We start from the raw sequence: 20953 nt of genomic DNA, 5'->3' as shown, positions 1-20953 counted from the left end.
GTCTGTGACCCGACATTGATGTTATAATTAGGCTGGTTTCCATCTTTCCCCTCCCAAGCCAAACAATCGCCGTCATTCTTGCGGGTGGTCAAAGTTCACCGTGGGCCTGGGCCGGCTGTGACATTGATTGGCGGGTCCCAGGGCGACCCCCGTCCCCTCCTGTGACACGACTTGTCAGGTTTGGGCTTATCAATTAGTGGCTGCACGACTTAATGAGCTTTTGATGACGGAGACCGGCCGAAATTTCGTTCGGAACGCCGTGGTAATAACTTTGCTGCCCCCGGTGGGATGTTTTCTTCTAGATGTCCGTAGCCAAGTGATTCCTTATGGAAAGCTGGAGCACTCTCCTCTTTTACAGCTCAGTAACTGGGAATCCTGGCTGGAAAAAGCCAGGGGTGAGAGGAGACAATATTAAGTGTCTCTGAGGTGGCAGCTTTGCTAGAAAACCAGGGGATTTCAGGGCACTCTGCTGCTGGAGGGGAAATGTTTCAGCTGAGCATTAAAATTCCAGGTTTTCTGTGCATAGTCATTAGAAAGAGGAGGATACATGCCACAATGAATCCTACAGGGCAGTGTGGTACCCTGGGGATGGTCAGGCAGTTTTCCCTGAGGGAGCTCCATGAGATTTCACAAAGGTCTCCAAATGGGATGTTTTAATACTCCTGCCTTTTGTCTTTACACTTGGAGAGCATCTCCCCTCCAAGAGACAACTCCAGCAGTGTCCAATCAGTTTGGGGTAGGACAGGCAAGGGAATATGCTCTGGCATTGCTGCACTGCTCATCCCAGAGACCAGACTGGTCCCAGACACCAGATCCAACTAAAGACCTCCAGCCCACAGCCACCAAACAGGAGAGGCTGTGGGACCTCCAGGTGAGTCCCCAGTTGATGGTATTTCTAATCCCCACAGCAGCTCAAAGTTATCCAGGTCACTGGAATGAATATCTTTGTGACGAGCCTCGAGGATCCCAGGAAGACCGGATATCCCTAAGGGACCAATCCCATCAAATAGTTTGAGCTGTGGGGAATACCATGGCCCTGCCATGAAGGTCTGGAATCACCAGTGAGGAGTGGCTGGTGTCCTTAGGGGATGCCCAAAGCCAGGGGGCAATGGTGGTTGTCCATCTCTCCACCTGAGCCCCGTGGAGCTGGACACCTGATGGAGCTGCACTTGCACCAGTGCAGATCTGATGGCAGCACTTCCAAACGACCTCCAACATTAAAACACTGCCATGGAGCAAACCCAGAATTGGAGAAGGGGGAGGGAGAGGCCAACCACTTGTGGTACCAGCTATCACCATTACTGGGCTGCACAGCTCCCGCAGCCACAGGCCCTCAGGGGTTAAACACTGACACAATTCCTCACTCCCAAAACACAAACATCCTCCAGGCTCACGGCTCTGAGAGTTCAGGAGCTGCTGTGAGCTGGTGGGCACAGCATCTCCCCACACATTCAGCTCCTCATCCCCTTTGGGGGGGGGTCTGGCTGCTTAAAAAGGAGGTGCATGCTCATGGATGTGTTTCTTCTGCTGCTGCAGGTGCCCAAAACGCTGTCAGGTGTGATTATGGCTGATGGCAACACCTCAACATCTGGAGTGCTCTGTGGAGAAGAGGCAGCCAGAGAGCGCTCCTTGACCGCAGCTGATCGAGTGACAGGGCAGGCTGAGCAGGTCACGGGGTGTTTTCCAGGCAAAACACCCTGCCAGAGTGCATTTTCCAGCCTAAGTGCTGAGGAAATTAAGTGCTTGGGATCAAAATGATGTGAGGGACACGGCAAATCCATGGGGGGATCCCACAGGCTGAGTGTGGAGCCTTCCCTCCAGAGGTGATGGAGACTTGCTGGAGGTGCTGCCTGGAGTGGGATGGGTGAATCATTCCTATTTATCTCCACTGACCTCATTGTGAGGGTGGGGAGGCCCTGGCAGAGATTGCCAAGAGAAGCTGTGGCTGTCCCTGGATTCCTGAAAGTCCAAGGGCCAGGTTGGAGTGACTGGGTTAGTGGAAGGTGTCCCTGCCCATGGCGGGGGGTGGGACCTGATGATCCTGAAGGTCCCTTCCAACGCAAACCATTCCAGGATTCTATGACAGCAGAAGAACCAACTTTTCCTGTCTAATCCACCTTCCCTGGGCACCGAAAGGCATCACCAGGGCTGCTCAAACAGGGCACGATCCCGCTGAAAATGCAGCTGACAGCTTCATCCCGACGTGTCAGCAGTTAGCAATGCTGATGTTACACATCTCCTCACTCACAGGTCACGCTGCACGTCACTGAGTCATGAAGTGCAGCTATTTCCAGATTAAGGAGAGGGAAAAAAAAGTGAGGCAGAGAGAGCTGCAGCAATTTGCCCCAAATCCCTGGGGAGTCGGAGTCAGGAGAGCGGAGCTGATCTGCTCCCTTTGCTCTCCAGGATTCAGCCCCACATTAGAGACGCTCTCAAAAGTGCCCTGGCTGTGTGGGTCCTGCCACCTCAATCTGGGAGGAGAAACCATGGCAAAATTAAAGCTCTGGCTGCAAATATTCCTATTTATCTCATTTGGAGTTTTGCTTACTCTTCTCGCCGTTTCCACCTTCCTTTTGTGCCAGGATGGCAAAACGTGAGCAGCAAGATTGGGTCTGTCATCTTTTCAACAGCCCAGGCCCATCTACAGGTGACCCCAGGGGCACAAATCCAAGGAATAATCGCTTTGGGGAGTTTTTTTGGGTTTTTTTTGGTAGCAAATTGCTGTGGGGGCGGGGTGGGGGGTGGTGTGATTTCTCAGCTCCTGTGAGTAATTGCAATTCTCACCTCGAGGTGAGAGACTCAGAGGTGAGAAATCCTCAGCCTGACAGCAAACAGGAGCTTTAGGGCAGCAGAAAGCAGAGCAGTGATGGACCTCAGTGTCCTTCAGCCTCTTCCACGTGGATGCTCATCCCGATGCCACCCCCAAAATACCCCAAAATGACTTTTCCATCACCGCCAGGAGGGATTTAGTGCTTGGACATTGCTGCCACCAGCTCAGAGGTCTCCACCACCCCGTGATGCCAGACACCAGCAGATTATCACTGAGTACCTTCTCGACAGACAGCTCGGGAGAAAAGATTATTTTTGGGGACCTTGGAGTCAGAGCAAATCCAGCCCGTGGTGGTTTGTTTGTTTTTTTTTTCCTGGGGCAGATGCAAAAGGAAAAACGTCGCTTGGGAAGCACTTTGTGACTCTGGGTGGTATTTTTACAACCTCAGAAATCATCTCGCACAAACCCTTCTTTTTTATTTTTTTTTTATTTATTTTTTTTTTCCCCAAAAGGCAGCGAGAACAGGGTGTAGTTCAGCCAGGCAGATTTGTCATCCGAGGCTCCCAGCGGGGAGGAAAACTCTCCAGCTCCAAGGGGACCATCCAGGAAAAGCCAAAGGGCTTCTGCCACCCTGGAGCGTCCAGAGAACCAGCCAAGCTGCCCTGAGGGATCCCTTCCCATTTTGTCCTTCTCCCACACTGTTTTTTTTTTTTTATAGGAAAGAGAAAGCGAGTGACACATCTGCTCTCTCAGCTGAAAAAGAGACCGAGGTCTCTTTTCTCTTCCCATAAATGTCATGAGTCACCAGGCAAAGTGTTCCTCTTGCATCACTAAGGAATCAGATCCACGGGGCCAAATCTGCAGGCTCCACGTCGACTCGGGCCTCCACAAGATGGTAATAACGAAATTATGTCTCATGGCTGATATATCACAGCTGATAATAATGAAATAACTCACTTTGCACCCCAGCTGGTACCTCCAGCAGCTGGATTTTCTCTGGGGAGGGTGAGTGAAGGGATGTGGAATGAGTATCTCTCTCTCCTTCCCCTGCCCAAGCCCTGTGAGATAAAGTGAAGAATTGCTCTGGGTTAAAAATAAAGGGAAAAAAAAAAAAAAGGGAGAGAAAGGTTATTTTTAACTCAGAGCAGAGCCCTGATCTGGTTCACCACCCGGGCACAGAGACAGGGCTGTGAAACAAGAGGCTGCTCAGCTCAGCTGAGGCCAGGAGGGGATTTGAGGATGGGGAAAAAAATTCATTTAATGGGGTTTTTCTGTCGCCTTGAGAGCAGCTTCCCTGTCTCAGCCTGCTCAGGGCCACACAGAGTGTGGTCTCCCAGCTCAGCTCCTGCCCCAGGGCTCACCCAAAAAGCACAGAGGAAGACATTCCCCCAAAAACCTGCAAGCATTTCAAATTCCCCTTATTCCCCTTAAACCCCGCTTTGCGTTTTAGGTTGAGCTCGGTGTCTCTTAAACCAGGTCCTGAGTGAGGCCTCAAACGGGTCACAAAGGCAAGGGCTGCACCGAAGGGATGGGGACATCTGTGATCCCAGTGGGAGCTGTCCGTGCCTGGACAGGGAGGTGGGCAGCAATCTGTCCACTGGAACAACCATCCCTCTTCCCGAAATCCCCCGTTCTAGACAGGTCGGGTTGTGCAGGGCAGGAAAAGGTGATTAATTCCCTTTCTCTTTGCCACCACTTCCTCAGACAGGCTGCTTTGGGACTGTCTGGGGGAGATTTAATGCAATTTAGGTGCTTTCTTAAGTAAAATAATAATAATAATAATTTTTACCTGCTCTGCACAGGGATGTGCCTCCCTGGAAGAAGCACAGGGATCATCTCTCCTCCCGCCCCAGCTCCCTCCTGGCATTTCCCAGCCCTGTTCCTCCCGTCTCTCTTGCTCATGACCCAGTTTTTTTTAGGAAAAGAAGCTTTTGGGCTCATGTCCATCTGTCTGTCTGCCTTCTCTGTGTAACATTTTCAGCTGCTGGGTGATTTCAACTCCATTTGACAGAGGATGGAGGACTTTGAGGAATTCATTTCCTGGGAGCATCAGAGGGAAATGTAAAAATTAAGGACTTTTGGTGGCTTCCTGCTGTGTTTCAAAGTTCCTCTTCCTGTCTTCAGCAAAGCAAGTGTTCAGTATTTACTCTGGGATAGCACATGACCTCAATTTATCTTACAGTTACCCCAAAACAGAAAGGAGGTAATCCTAAATTTATCGTGCCCAGTTGTTTCTACACCGATCTCCTGAGATTTGGAACCATGGGAATTATCTTTTCTCCATGTGGAGTTAATAAGTTGCTGGGTTGACCTGTGGTTTTACCTGTGTAAGGTAAAATAAATAAATTTTAATTTAAATAATAAAAATGTTATTTAAATAATGAAAATTAACTGTTAAGGTAAAAAAAAAATAAAAGGATAAAAAATTAAAAGGATTTTCCTTGCATAGGGAAACTGAGGCGTGGAGGGTCTGGAGCAGCACCCAGCACCCCCCATCCTATAAATCCTCCCCTTTCAGCCTTTTCCAGCACCAGAAAGAGTAAAAATTTTGTCAGATCCTCCCTGTTTTGTGAACAGAAGTGGGAGCAGACAGGCCTGGGAAAGGGGGTCATCCCTGGAGTCCTGCTTTATTTTGGATAAAAAAGCTTTAAGGGTATTCTTTGGACCTGTGGATAAGCAGCTGATGCTGGAGGTGGGGAGCACACTATGGGATGTGCAGGAATCCCAGAGAAGGGCAACTTTACATTTATATTGAGAGCTGGACTTGCAGATCCTTGTGGGTCCCTTCTGGCTCAGAATATTCTGTGATAGGGAATATGGTCTTATATAAGGCAGGAGAACATTCCTGGACAGACAGCCCGACACAGGGCAATCCTGCACGGTGTGGATGCTTTATGGCAGGGATGCTGCATGGCAGGGATGCCACACACATTCCCAAACACCCTGACAAGTGGGACACCCCCTCACGGCCCTCGCAGGTCCCCCCAAAAGCAGTGCCTGTCCCAAGCCCCACGAGGGCAAAACACATCCCCTTCAGCCCAACCCTCCAGCAAAATCGTGCCAAGTCCATGAGGCATCCCACATCCATCCCACATCCATCCCAAATCCATCCCACATCCATCCCCCATCCATCCCACATCCATCCCAAATCCATCCCACATCCATCCCACATCCATCCCACATCCATCCCGCATCCATCCCGCATCCATCCTGGATCCTGGCAGGGCTGGGCATGGAGTGAGGCTACGTGGCTTGGGCAAGAGGCCAGAGTGGATCATTGGCCACTCTGGGAAAGGGAAATGGTACAGGAAAGGGGGAAAGGTGCAGGAAAGGGGAAGGGTGCAGGGAAACGGGAAGAGTGCAGAGAAAGGGGGAAGGGTGCAAGGAAGTGGCGTGGGGAAAGGGGAGCGCTGTAGGAAAAGGGGAATGGTGCAGGGAAGAGGGAAAGGTGGAGGGAAAGGGTGAATGGTGCAGGGAAGAAGAAAGAATGGTGCAGGGAGACGGGGAACAATGCAGCGAAGGGGAATGGTGGGGGGAAGGGGGAATAGCACAGGGAAAGGGGGGAACGGTGCAGGGAAAGGGGAATGATGCAGGGAAAAAGGGTGCAAGGAAAATGGGAACGGTGCAGGAAAAGAGAAGAAACGGTGCAGGGAAAGGGGAATGATGGAGGGAAAGGAGAACAGTGCACAGAAGGTGAACGGCGCAGGGAAGGAGGAATAATGCAGGGAAAAGGGAAAAGGGCAGGGAAGGCGAAAGAGCGGTGCAGGGAAAAGGGGGAACGGTGCAGGGAACGGGGGAAGGGATGGTCCCCCTCGCCCCCATTCCCGCACTCCCGCATTCCCGCATTCCCGGGGGTCCTCGTCCCGCGCTCCCCGCGATCCCCATCCTGACACGCGCCGCCGCGGGATGGGCGTGGCCACACGTAAGGCCACGCCCCCAAACAACGGGCCACGCCCACCGCACCTTCCCCGAACAGTCGCTCCCTGCAGTGGCCACGCCCACTCTCCCATCTAAACCGCGCCCACTCCCCATGCAGGCCACGCCCACACCTCGACATTGCCGTCGCTCCCGCCGTGGCCCCGCCCCCCCGCAGGCCCCGCCCCCCTCGCCTTCCCGCGGTGCCGCGCGCGGGGCGGGCACTGACGTGGCCCCTCACGCCGCCATCTTGTGCTCCAGGGCGGATCGCGGCCGGGCCGAGCGGGACCGTCCGAGCGCAGCCACACGCACCGCACCGCGCCTCCGCACGACGCCGGTGGGTTCGCCGGCGCCTTCCCCTTCGCTCTCCCTTCGAGCCCTTTCCCCCTCCCCGCCTCCCGCCCGCCGCGCTGCGCCCCCGCCCGCGCCCTGCGGCCTTGGCGCTGAGGGGAGGCGGCGGCGGGCGCTGAGGGAGCGGGGCCGGGCGGCTCTTTCCCTATCATTCTTTCTCCTTCCTTCGTTTTCCCTCCTCACTCCTTCTTTTCTTCTTTCTCGTTCCTTGTTTTTTCCTTCTCGTTCCTTTTTCCCCCAGAGCACCGGAGGCCCCCGGGAGCGGCGCTGCCCTATCCGCCCCTCACGCCTTTGGGGGTTCTGGGATTGGGGGGGGAAGGTGATGTCGGGCCTTTCGCTTCCCTGCTGGAGGGGTGGGATATACTGTGGGAAGGGGTGGGAAGGGGGGATCGCTCCGGCTCGCCAGCAGCCGCACAAGGCCCCGCTCCCTCTAGCGATGGGATTAGACGGGATGGGCTCGTCCTCCCTTCCCCAAACTCGCTCATTCCGGCGTCTGCCCCGCCCGGGGACGGCTCCGAGGAGCAGGGAGAGGCATTTCCTCCTTTTCCCTGTGCCCCCTGAAACCCTCCTCTGGAGGGGGAAATGAGCCTTGGGGGAAGCTGTGGGGCGCAGAGGTTGTTTTTTTTTCCCTCTCTAAGCCCTTGGCTGCTGAGTTGGTGTTTCTACTGGGCCGAGGAGTTGGAGCTTTATCCTGGAGCAGACAGCTTTGTTTGCCTGCCGTGGCTCGGGGCTGGCGGTCTGGGAGATCAGCTTTCCCTGCCTGCCGGTGGGAGGATATTATATTCTGTCTGAAAATACTCCGTCCTGCCCCTGCGAGTGCCGAACGCGATACTTGGGGCTGATAAACCCGCGGGGGATGAAGCGATAGCCCAGCTCTGCCCCGGCAGAGAGCGGCTGAAAACTCCGTGTCGGGTCGTAAAACTGCCCAAATGTTGTCGTGTTTGACATTGACCGTGTGGCTTTGCCGCCCTGCTCTTTGCCAAAGCAAATTCCACATGTTGATTAAGAGCCCTCAACCAGAGGTCTGGTGTCGAAATTGTGGCTTTGTCAATAACGAAAATTCCGGCTGTTTGTCTGATACTTTGAGCTTTGTCTCGCGAGGCTCACGGCACCCCTTTGCAGGGTATTCCATTAACCTTATTTTTCAGGCAGAGAAATCGAGGCAAAGGTGGATTTTCCAAGGTCGTTCAGCAAGATCGTTACTGCTATTTTTGCTGCTGATTTGGAGCACTTCTGTAGGAAAAAAAAAGAAAAAAAAAGGAAGTGTGGCTGAACTGGGGGACTGCTATTTTGCTTTTATTCATGGGGTTTACAACTGAATAAAGTAGAAGTGCAGCCTTATGGATAAAGGGGTTCTCTGAGGGGAAGGTTAGGGGGTTTGATGCGCTGATTTCCTCTGTCCCAAACACATCTGCAATGCTGGAGAGCCCTGTTGGGCTGCTCTCCCTGCTGGAGTAATTGCAGTGGGTGAAAGGGTGAGGAAACTCGCCTCACCTGAACCTCTTCAGCTCCAACTCAGCTGCTTTGCCGGGTTTGTCGGTGCTTTTCCCAAGGTGGAACATCAGGAGCGAAAATGGCTCAGAAAATGGTTCAGGCAGAGCTGTGTCCACCCAGAACCCGTCGTGTTTGTGATGTAAATCCTGTTACAAAGCCAAACACCTGAATGTGGATTTCACTACTTGGGTTTTTTTTAAGGTTTCCTGGTTGTGAAATAGCTGGAATGTGGAAGGGCCTGGGCAGGAGCAGTGCTGGGCGCTGAGTTCCCTGTGAGTGTTACTCACGCTGACCAAGAGAAGGGGGAAGGACCAGTCACAGCTTTTCCAAGGCAAACCAAGTGTGTGTGGGAGTAGGGGCTGGATTTTAGTCCTGGTAATTCTCCAAATTGTGCTCCAGCTGCTCTAAGCAGCAGCATTTGCACAGGTAATTATCAGATAAGCCATTGGTGACATGAATTGGGGGAAGGAGGAAAAGCTCGCAGCCCAAGATCCCACTTAAATCTGCGGTGGTGAAGTTTAAGAAACCACCTTTACACATCCCAGCAGCTTTTAGTCCTAAAACAGCCTTTTATTTTTAAAGATTGACTTTTCGAGCAAGATCTCGACAGCCACCCAGATCGTTTTACAGTGGATAAATTCAGTGAACACGAGTTAATTTTATCCAAAAAGGAACAATTCCGATTTCTTTTTTTAGAAATCTCTTGGAAGTTTTGCTCCTGGAATGCTACAGAGCTTGTGTCGGGGCTGGTGCCATCCTCAGCCATTATTCCCTTTCTTTAACTGATGAGTAAAGAAGTTTATAATCAGCTTCCTACTCCAGCAGCTGTTTTTCTGTGTTATTCAGCATTTTTTGTCTTTCTGCTTGCGAGGGTCCTATTTTATTCCTTGTTTTTAACACGCACAAACGTCGGGGGCTGTGCTGCTGCTTCTGCTGAGGTTTCAGTTCTGATGAAGCTCTAACTCAGCTCCTGTTCCCTCCCAGCTCCCTGGGCAGGCTCTGCCATGACATTTTCCCCCAAACCAAACCCCAGTTTCGTTTCTGGAGCTCCTGTGTGAGTTCTTGCCATTTCTACTATGACTGTAAATGTTGACTTAGTGCCCAGTTACCGGGAATGAATAACAGGATATTTGGCTTAAAACTAAAGGTTTTTTAACTCAGGAACAGCTCAGCCTCACAAAAACAACTCGATATTTATCTGAAAAGATATTCTTTGTCATGCCCAGTTCTCACACCAGTGTGCCCAGTGTTAAACTGGGGAGCACAAAGGCACAGGCCACTCGTGGGTGTCACAACTGCATTGTTGGCACCACGTTATTTCCTGAACAGCTACAGGGAGGTGATGGATGTGTCTCCCTCTGTGCTTTTCCACCTGTCAGCCTGTCCTTTAAGTTAAAATATATCTCAGACCAGATCCGTGTTTTTCCCCGTGGGCTGGTTTGTGTGCTGTTGAGTTCTGGTGGTGTGGAACTCCTTAGAATAGTTGGAGATTTTGTGCTGAAACAGCAAGAGTTTGTTTTCCCTGCTTGAAGGTGAGAATAAGGGAATAACTCTTGGGGTTTGAGTATCAAGTCAAGCAACTCTCTCTCTTTGATACTGACTTTTTATTCTGACCACTATTTTAGGAGAGAGTTCTTGTGTCTGCGAAATAGGCATGACCCCAAAGGAAAATATGCTCTTTTGTCCTTGTTTTGATCTTGTGAGTGGAACTGTTTCTGTTTTCCTGCCATTCCATTCCCAGTTCTCTCAAGGGAATGTTAGAGCACGTGGAAAATGCAGGATCTGGGTGAACAGCAAACAGTTCGACCTGCTTGGGTTAAATGAAGGTGCTGCAGCAGGAGATTTCCTTTCCCCTGGCTGCTCACTTGGGGGTGGCATGTCCTCCATCTGCAGATGCTTTTGGAGGCTTTTTGGTTGATCCCTGCAAGCCTTTGGTGGCCAAATCCAAATTATTCCTCTTCAGATGCAATCGCCATTATGGATCTTTAGCTGGTATTTCACGTGATGCTTCAGTGCTGGTACCTTTCCTCTGACCTCCCCTGAAACTCAAATAACAAGGTCATGATCCTTCAGGACACTTTTTCCATCTCAGGCTTGGCAGAAACACCAGTTTCTGGTGGGAAATTGTTGCAGTGATCAGTGTTGACCTCCAACAGTCCTCCAACTCTAATAATTAAAACTATAAAGGAGTTGGGGCTTACTATTAATGAAGAGGTTGTTGCCATCCCCTTTATTATGATGGTGTTTAAGTGCAGGACAATCACCTGGTGAACAAAGAACCTGCTTGTTAGCTAACTCTTACATTTTACACCTGGTCTGTGCCTAGTGATGTTAGTATGGTCTAAAATAAATCAAAATTACGGTAAACTTCAGTGTCAAGGCCCCCAAGTGAAAGAGTTTGGGTTGATAAATAGTCATCTCTTGGGATATCAGATGTGGAAGGCCAGTAAACAACTTCTAAAAATAGTTGAATGCATCTGTATTGGAACAGTGTATTGGGCCATCCTGGCTGTGTCTAAAGAGGTGTTGTGATCTAGAGCATTTTTCAAAATTTGCTGTAACAGAGCACTTTAATCTGTAAAGAAATTAGTCCAGGTTCAAAAGAACACCTCAGTGCTGAAGGCTCTTCCTGCTGAGTGGGGGTGTGAACACTGGGGCTCTGGATAATTCCTAAATTTTAGCAGTGTACTGTTCTCTTGGATCACTTCTCACGTTCTCTTTTAAATCACACTTTATATTGTGAAGAACAAGCTGCCGAGTCAGATTTGCACTTGGAATTATTTGCCAGTTGTTCTTGCATGTAACACCAGGAACAGCTGTTGGGGTTGGGTGTCTTCTTTTTTTTAAAAAAAAAAACCACTTTCTCACTTCTTATTTACACATTGGTTTGGTGATCTCTTGTAGGAATGTTTTGCTTCTCCTGCCAATTTAATCTAAAACCTTCTAGAATGCTGTGAATTAAAAAATATGATACAGGGCAACTAATGAGAACTGACTGCATTTCAAATCAAGAGTTCTGTGAAGGAACAAACTGATGAATTTTTGTTCCCCTGTGACTGATAAAAAGGAATTAAGGGTTTGGGTTTTTTCTAACTGTTTTAAGACATGGAATTAAGCTTAGGCCAATGTCAAGTAGATTTTCCTTTAAATGGAGGTGTATTTTGGCAGTAAATCCACTGTCTTCATAAACACACCAGTTTTACTTGCCAGAGGTGTCCAAGCAAACAGGATAAGGTGCAGAAAGCTACTGAGGAACAGCTTTTTGGTAAATCTGCAGCTGCTGGGGGGGTTTAGCTTGTGCTTTAATATTTTGTCCGATTCAAACTGTGTGGCCCAGGGTGTCAGTGGTGGTGGTGGCACCGTGTTTCCCTCTCCTTGAAATGGGCATTTCAGACACGATATGAAGGTGCCAGGGAGACAGAACTGCTCCCAGAGACAACAAATGCCCTCTGTCCCTCTGGATCTCAGTGTCCCGTGAGGGGAGGGACAGACAGTGGAGCTTTCCTTGACTGATCTTATCACGGCATCATAAAATCCTAGAACGGTTTGGGTTGGAAGGGACCTCCCAGATCCTGTCGTTCCAACCCCTGCCATCTTCATGGCTGCTGGGATTTTCCAGCTGCCAAAATGCTGGGGCCCACCAGGTTTGGTTATAACACTTGCAGGGTTTGGAGCGTTATTTTTGCACTGTGGGAGCTTTATGTGATCGGTGCTGGTACAGAGCAGTGAAATAAATGTATTTCTCGACTGCAGGGTAATTTGACTGAATTGGCATCCTCTGCCTGAGCCTCTGATTTTGTTTGTAGTCGATCAGAGTTTGGGCTCAGTGATTCTGGAGGTCTTTTCCAACCATAAAATCTGTGATTTTATGATTCTGTGATTCCCTTTAAAGAACTGGTTAAACCCGAATGAAATCGTGGCTCAAGGAAGTTAAACCTCTATGTGAAAAGCACTTTTCCAGAGGTGTAAAATGAAGTTTCTGTGGAAATTTCAGGGTGTGTTGTACTCTTTGATGACCTGCATAACCCTTCTGATCATACTCCTGCGGGCTCACCCAAAAACTTGGGAGGTCAGGCAGCAGATTTGACTCCTCGTGATAAGCAGCCTGAACGAAGTGACATTAAAATGCATTAGCAGACGTTTAACTACAAAATGCTGCAGATGATTAAGTGTTCAATGCTCTTTGGCCCCGAGTTATTCCTCAGAGCTCTCGTTCTAACCACCTACAATTAATAAAAGCAAACGCTGCTTCTCCTCCTGGGCCGTATCACTTTTAACAACCACCAGGCCGCTGCTGTTGCAGACACTCATTCATTTTTAACTCATTACACTCCCTGCAAAGGGCTGCCTGTTCTCCTAACCGCTTATCTAAATGTATCACTTACTAAAAAAAAAGAGGCTGAAAATACTTTGTTTCCTGAAATAATGAAACTGTAACTTATCCATTGAAGGCCTGGCTTGCTCTTTACCAATGGTACATTGTATCTCAGCCGAACCTGCCCGACAGGTTTTTACTGCGGCTGGGCTGGAGTGGAGTGTGTTAAAGTGCTTCAGGGAGAAACTAATCACCCGGACGGCTCAGATTTGGGGTGATCTGGGCTTGGGGAGGGGTGCCGAGCTGCCAGTGTCTAGGAGGTGAAGTTGTGCTGAGGGAAAACACAGAGCCCTGGGAAAACACTCCGTGTTGTTTATTTAAATGTTGCCTTTCATACGCAAATCTCCCCGCTTAGCCTGATGGATCCCTCTTTTGAGGATGTGCTCAAGTACTACAAGCAGCTCACAAGCCGTAGTCTTTTACGTTTTCAGGAATTTTACTCAAAAGTGATCAGGGTGGCAACTACAGACAACATTTGGGTGGAGGGAAAGAGGAAGTTCAGCTTCAGTTTGGAATATTGGCGAGTTGTGATATAGACTGCGAAGGTTGAAGATACCTGAAAAATGACAGGATTTTTTTTGTTGTTGTTGTTAATTTAAAAGAGTCTTTCCTGGTATTTTGAGGCTGTCCAAGCAGTGGGTGAAATGAGAATTAAAGTTTAACCCTGGAGTGCAGTGGGATCCCGTGATCCCTCAGCTGAGCTGCATTAACAGGCAGTGAAGTCCTGGGAAGCAGCTCTGGGCTGTCGGGGCAGTTTCTGCTGTGGCAGCGTCTGTGTGTGACCCTGCAGGGACAGGACAAACCATGGCAGTGATTTCCTTTCTGTGGGAATAGATGACTGTGACCAACTGCTGGGCAGAGGGTGAACCCTCTCCTTTGTCCCAACCACATCCAACAAGTCACCAGTGGGAACCACAACAGTTTGTGGGAGTTCTGTGGGTGGATTTCTCCTGGTATTTTTCTTTTAGCAGTGATTCAATTACTTTTTTAGTCAACATCTAAACACACTCGTGTTGCCAGGGGTGGGTGGGCTGTAAACTGCACTGTGCTGCCTATAAAAATAAATGGGACTTTCTGTAATGCCACCTACCCTGAAGTACCAAATGAGTTACAGAAGTGGTTTGGATAGCAGGAATGTGGAAGAGAACGAGAGGGAAATGGAGCCCAAGTGCTTAACTGTATCTTAGCTTCTTATTCTTCACAGAAAGTAAAAATAGGGGGGAGGATGGGTTGTATAAAAGCAGCTTCAGTGGCGAAGGGCAGACTTGACCTGGAAATAGCTGCCAGGAAAACAAGGATCTAACGGGATTCACTGCTGTTGGTGCCAAGTATAAGCAACTTGTCCAGCAGCCTGGGACTTCTCCAGGGCATGGAAAGATATCATGGATATAAATGACAGGATTTTGCTTGGTTACCCAATTACTGTGCTCAATCCAAGCGTTTGATAACCTGTTATGCTTTTAAACATGCAGAAGCAGAAGAAAGGCATTCTTTGTAGGGTTTTCTGGCCACAAAAGCTCACACACTCGTTCTGAAGAGTTACCAGAGCTCTGGTAAAAGGTTACAGTTCAGGCCTGGCTGTTGCTTTGCAGATGAAGCAGAAGATAGAGGTGGCATGAGCAGCCAGACAAAGGAAAGCTTTACAGCTCCCTCCCCTCCAGCCCGGGGAGAGCTGCTGCTCTGGGCTGGGCTGGGAGATTCCCTGCTGTGTGAGTGAGCTGGAGAAAGAGGGAATCCAGGAAAACTGTTTTCTCTGCTTCCTAGTTAACTTTCCTGTTTATACAGCCCCCATATATTCAAGTGGGAGTGGAATATCCACGGTCGTGCTGCAGAAATGTGAGGGAAATGGTGGAATCATAGAACTTTTAAACCTCCTGTTTGATTTAAATCCACAGGCTGCCCTGTCTGGTTTGGGCAGGAGTTTAGTTTTAAAGTTTTGCTCGTGTTGAACTTCAGTCCTATAAAATAAATGACTCTTTGACTCGAGTTGCTTCAGCAGGTTGACGTGGTGGTTGATGTCATTCAGGAACTCTGGAGTGGACTCTGAACTTCCTTCCCTGTGGAGCTGCCTGTGCTTGGACATGTGACTGGGTTAATGTTACAGCGTTTAACTTTTGGGTTAAAAATCGTGTCCAGCAGAGCTTCCTGAGGAGGGCAGAGCTGCTTAGACCTTTCCCAGTGTGGAGTAGGGAAGGTTCAAACATTCCTAGGACAGAGCTAAACAGAGCAGGATGAGGTTTTTGTTGTGGTGTGCTTTTCAACCCAAAGCTTGCTTAAATGGTCTTAAACAGATACTCTGCAAAGTGTTATTTCTAGTGAGAGTTTTGCTTCGAGCACAGCTTCATCATGAAATACAGAGTATGGTCCAGAGATGGCTCAAACTTCATACTGTGCTTTAAATTGTGTGATTTGGTTTACAGGAAATTCATTCTTTGAATGCTACACGTCTTGGCTGTGTGTGCATCTTGTGTCTGAAACTTGAATTTTCAGTTGGGCTCAGTGTCTTCTTTTTGAACTGACACCCAAGAGCAGCAGTGAAGGTGTGAACCGTCCCTATCACCCTGTAACGACTCTGTGAAGCTTCCAGGCTGCTTTTTCGTGCCTTCTATGAGCAGAATATTAGTTCTCTTGGTGATTTCAAACTCTTGCAGGAGCAAGTTTGGAAAGGGGGGAAATTTGTGTGGAGTGAGTCCCATCCCAAAGGCTCGGGGAAGTCTGAGGGCTGGAGTGGAGGCAGTTTCTGGATCTCCAAACAGGAAGCTCGTGCTGACGTTAATCACTGCAATCACCCAGCAGAAGTGTGGGCTGTGGAGGAAGGAAGGTTCATTCCTGAACCTGCTCTTTTAATGGAGCTGTTAATTTTCGATAGTTAAGCTTGATTAAATGCAGATTTGCTTCCTACAGGAGGTTTCCCCCTGGTGTTGATGGAAGTAACACTGCCCTGTGTTTGTGCTGCTCGCAGGCCATTTCCTCAGGGCTGGGGAGGAAGGAAACTGTTCTGAGCAGGAGAGAATGCAAACCATATTCCCAGTTTCCTTCACAAAAGGGGCAGCAGCTATTGCTGTGCTAAGCAAAAGCTGTTATCTGCAGATCATTTAGAAAGAGTTTAATAGTGACACTTTGGCTGCAGATTAATTATCCCATAACAATGGGGGAGAAAGCACCTCAAGTGGTCAGTTGTGTGAATTTTGCAAGACAGAGCTTGAGAACAACCTCTGAAAGAATATTTGAAATATTTAAAGCACTCAAAGCCAGGTCGTTTCATGAGCACTAACTTTTGGCATATCTTAATTTTTGTGTTGCTTCAGTATGGGAGAAAATCATGTACAGTTGTGTCTGGGCTGTCTGTGAATGCTTCAGGTTATCTCTTGCTTGGGTTTTTGTGGGTTTCTATGGCCTGGTCAGAGCACAGCTGTCGGTAACTCCTGAGTGATACTCTGATCTTTTCCCTCCAGACTTCACTGGCCAGTGAGAACATATCTCAACCATGGGAAATATTTTTGCAAACCTCTTCAAAGGCCTTTTTGGCAAAAAAGAAATGCGTATCCTAATGGTTGGCCTGGATGCTGCAGGAAAGACAACTATTTTGTACAAACTTAAACTTGGTGAAATAGTAACTACTATTCCTACTATAGGTAAGACTTTCACGTTTCTATGGCTGGTTGCTTTGAGATTTGGGTCTTACTGTTTGCAGCAGTGTCTGATCTCAGCTGCCACTCTTGGTTTGAGCAGCTTGTCTGGCAGAACAAACACTTGCCAAAGCCGTGGCGTGAAGGTGGCACAGCCAAATGTTCTGCCATGGCAGGGCATTATGTGACAGCTCTTTCACTCCATCCCCTCTGCCAGTCACTTGTGGAATGAACCTTCATGAGCCACAGTAGAGCAGTTTGTCTCCTAAGTGAGTTGTGGCATCAAGTAAATTAGACTGAGAAGCAGAGGGTGACACCTTCTTTTATTTATTTATTTATTTATTTTTTTGAGTGCCATCAGGGACCTGATTTGCAGTTCTTGAAGCCCTGGGGTTTTTATTTTTCAAAGCAACATAGTTTGATCTGCATTTTGTAGCTGCTCAGGTAGCAACTGGAGCTGTTCATTGGTGTGGGGTGATGGTGGGAGTCCCAGACAACCCACGTTTCTCTGCTGTGGGAGCTTCGCTGCAGAACTCCGCTCGTTTAAACTAATTTAAATTTTAAGAGAACTCTTGTAAATGATGACATTCTGAGTGTGACTTGCTAAATACAATAGGCCAGCTATGTTTAACTGAGATTTATGCCACCACTTCTATTTTAGGTTTCAATGTGGAAACAGTAGAATACAAGAACATCAGCTTCACAGTGTGGGACGTGGGCGGCCAGGACAAGATCAGACCCCTCTGGCGCCATTATTTCCAGAACACACAAGGTGAGTCTTACACTTAAATCATAGATTTTCACAATCTAAACGTTTGGGGGTTTTTTTAATGCCCTTATTTAGATAATTTTGCAAGTTTCTCACAAGGGGAATGGAAATATTTATTATTATTATTATTATTATTATTATAAAAGGGTGTGTTTGTGTGCTGCTCTGGCTCTTCTCTTAAGCCACTGCAGGTTCAAAGAGGCACAGGAGGAAATCCAGAAACCAGTCTTCCTTGTCCTTGTGACTCAGAGGGAGCTCAGAAGTTTGCTTTCCTTCTGTCAGGAGTGACAGCTCTCTGCCCTCACTTCAAAGCAGAGTCTTTACTACAGGCTCTGCAGCCCCAGGAACTGAGAGCCTGGCACTTTTTTCATTGCTGTGCCTTTGTAATGTGCCTGTCTTTGAGTCCTGTCACAGGGTTCCAGGAGTTGCTGCTCCCTGGAAAATACCAAGTGGTTATGTAGAGGAAGCACCCAAGTTCCACAAACACAAACTAACACCAGTTTTCACCAGCTTTCAGCAAGAACAGACTTTCTCTCAGACATGACATCACAGTGATAAGAAAACTCTATTTTTCTCATCTGTACTAGGTTGTTGTGCACTATTTTCTCTTCACAGCTCAGTTCTGACCTCCAGATGTATTCATCATTTGTCAATAACTTCAAATTAATGCTTATTCTGATTGTTTCCTTCTTGCCAGGTCTGATCTTTGTGGTTGACAGCAATGACAGAGAACGTGTGAACGAGGCCAGAGAAGAGCTCATGAGAATGTTGGCAGAAGATGAGCTTAGAGATGCTGTTCTATTAGTGTTTGCTAACAAACAGGTATGCCCAAAAAAGGGGTCTTTCTGGAAGAACTCTTGAAAATGTACAAAATGCTCGTGGGTGCCAGGTTTTGACCTGGACAGTCATGTTTTCAGGGTAATAATAGATCAATTCTCAGTAAATGGCCATCTGGGTGCGTTGAAGGCAGCAAACCAGACATTAAATTCTCACCTGAAAGGAGCATTTTTCTAAAGAGTCTTGGCTAACAGGACTTCTTGTATTTTCAGTTTTAAGGAAAAATTCTACCAGTTTGATTTTTAAGGTTGATGTGGCTCAAGTAGAGCACCTGCCCAAGCTTCCTCCAAGCAGAGAGGAAGTCTGGAATGCTGGAACATCGCTGAATTCTTCACTAAAGGGTGTTTGAGGGCTCTGCTGGTGTTGGTGAAAGCACTGGGCTGACTTTTAAAGTCCTTGTGTTGACCTGTGAGCTGAGAGTTCTGCCTCTGATTGCTTGTAAAGGTCTTGGCAGCTTAAACCAAATGTCAAGGACCTTAAACGTGACTAGTAAAGGTAAAGGAGTAACATTCTTCTTCATCATTGCACAGGCTCAGCTGGGAAGGGTGAAGAATCCATAAGTTGTGTCTAGGAGCAGGAAAGGTGGGCTGTGAACAGGTGGGCTGTACTCTGTGCTCAGCAGAGTAGTAATTTGGGATAAAAGTTGATCTTAAATCCTAAGTGCAGTCACAGAAAAGATTTCCTGAGTGGAAAGTGGGTGTGAAGCAGACCTGGAATGGTAAGCAGGTTTGGATCAGCACTGAGGGGCTTGATGACTCGATCCAAGCATCATCTGTCTCGCTTCCCTACGAAATATTCCATAATATTTGCTTTTGATCGAGGCGTCGAACCTGTGAGGCTTTTTGTCAGTGCAGGGGAAATAGCTTGAATATCAAAGCTAGGCACTGAGTCCTTCTGAAAGAGAAGTTCTGAGAGCTCTTAATTTTGGTTTTAATGCCTTTAAAGCTGCTGATCAAAGGGTGGGGGCGACAATGACTGTTGTTCCTTCCCCCAGGACCTGCCGAACGCCATGAATGCAGCGGAAATCACAGACAAACTTGGACTGCATTCCCTTCGTCACAGGAACTGGTACATCCAGGCAACCTGTGCCACTAGTGGAGATGGTCTCTATGAAGGACTGGACTGGTTGTCCAATCAGCTCCGAAACCAGAAATGAAACCATAAACCTTCCTCTTCCCTCTTTTTCCACCCCCTCCCTCTTATTTCCTCCTACTCGCCCTTCGCTTTACTCTAATGTGGCAAACTGTGCTACTTTGTGGTATTGAGTGCCGGAAGCTGTTTTCATTTCTTTTTTGTCACAGTATATATTGCATCATGCTGTAAATGTGGCAAATACAAGCCTGAAAACAGTTAGGTTTCTTATTTAATGTAAATAGTTTTTGTTTCCAATGAGGCAGTTTCTGGTACTCCTATGCAATATTACTCAGCTTTTTTTATTGTAAAGAATCAAGTCACTGTTTAGTACCTGGAAGGGATTTAATTGGGTTAATAACACAAAGGGTTGCCAGTGGTCCTTGTGCAGTAGAGCTGAATTCGATCTCGGTTGGGTTGTGAGATCTGTGAGATCCATTTCGGTGGTTGGTTTTTAACCTGAATTCTGTATTTTTTTAAATAGACAAGGAAAAGTAAAAACACTTCAGCACACAAACGTTTGACATCGCTTCTGCTGCTCCAGCTCTAACGTGGTGACTCTTGATTCTTTTGAAAGGGTGAAGCAATGACTGACACCCAATTAGCTTCATCTGCTTAACGAACAGATCATGACCGGTAGATCTCTGGCTCTTTCCGTAGCTCGTAGTCTGTGCTCATCTTTGTTCACAACCGTTCAAAGATTTGCTGGGCCTGGTTTAGATGAGCTTTGCAGACTCATGCTAAACATCTGACTTTCGGTTCAGGTGAGATTTCTCCTTTCCATTGGACTTGAATCATTTCCAGAAGTCGACATTTTTAGCCTGTCGTATTTGTCAAAAAGTGTTTTGTACTTTTCTCGTGCGTAAACCACTCCAGGAGGCAAAACCTTTCCACAGGATGCACAGCCTGTCCTAGTCCTGAGCTCTATAGGCAGAAAGTACTGTACTTAACGTAAGAATTGCCATGAAAAACACACCAAACATCTATGTATAGTGTCTAGGAAAAACAAACAAACAAACAAAAAGCATGAGAGTTTGGAGAGTCATTCCACTCTAGAAGTATTCAATCCCATTTTGGAACAATCCCATATCTGTATATGTGTGAAAACCCTTGGCATCCCTCATACTGCAAGGTTCAGATTTGCCATCAGAAAAATAAAAAAAAGACCTCTTTACTTTTCTTTTGTATTTTGATAAACACTGAAGAAGCTGGAGCTGTTAAAACTTTAACTCGAGGAACTATCAGAACTGGTTTATTTAGTGTTGTGGAAACCTTTATTGCTTTCAATACACAATTAGTAATCAACTGTTTTGTATACTTGTTTTCAGTTTTCATTTCGACAAACAAGCACTGTAATTAAAGCTATTAGAATAAAATCTCTTAACTATTTCATGTTTTTTATGCCTTGCTGTTCATTCGATCATCTTGGCAGAATCATGATATACTTGTTGAATAAAAAGTTTCATGAAACTTGCACTGGTATCGTGTTGTTTGTATCATCTTTGTGCAGGGCCGTGTGCTGGATCCAAACCCAGCCCCAGTTTGCGTGGAAATTTGAGGATATCTCCTGTATTTCCCAAGTGATGTTACCGTTGCTAGTTGGAATCCTGCAGGTGAAGTGGTGGGTGATGGAGTTGGGCTCTGCTGGAGTCACTTCGTTGCCTCAGGGGATCCCTTGAGCT

General features: G+C 47.7%; 1 protein-coding gene across 1 annotated transcript; it reads left to right on the top strand.

Moving 5' to 3' along the window:
* The first annotated feature begins 6906 nt into the window (after positions 1-6906).
* ARF1 (ADP ribosylation factor 1) lies at positions 6907-20745 on the top strand. Its single transcript, XM_017830024.1, has 5 exons — positions 6907-7022; positions 16361-16540; positions 17196-17306; positions 18001-18125; positions 19135-20745. The coding sequence occupies exons 2-5, from the start codon at positions 16393-16395 to the stop codon at positions 19294-19296; spliced, it is 546 nt and encodes a 181-aa protein (XP_017685513.1). The 5' UTR covers positions 6907-7022; positions 16361-16392; the 3' UTR covers positions 19297-20745.
* The last annotated feature ends 208 nt before the right edge of the window (positions 20746-20953 follow it).

The sequence above is a fragment of the Lepidothrix coronata genome, unplaced genomic scaffold (genome assembly GCF_001604755.1).
Source record: "Lepidothrix coronata isolate B3197 unplaced genomic scaffold, Lepidothrix_coronata-1.0 Scaffold173, whole genome shotgun sequence".
Taxonomy (NCBI): Eukaryota; Metazoa; Chordata; class Aves; order Passeriformes; family Pipridae; genus Lepidothrix; species Lepidothrix coronata.
Note: the sequence above shows the minus strand (reverse complement) of the source record. Positions and strands in the feature narration are given on the sequence as shown.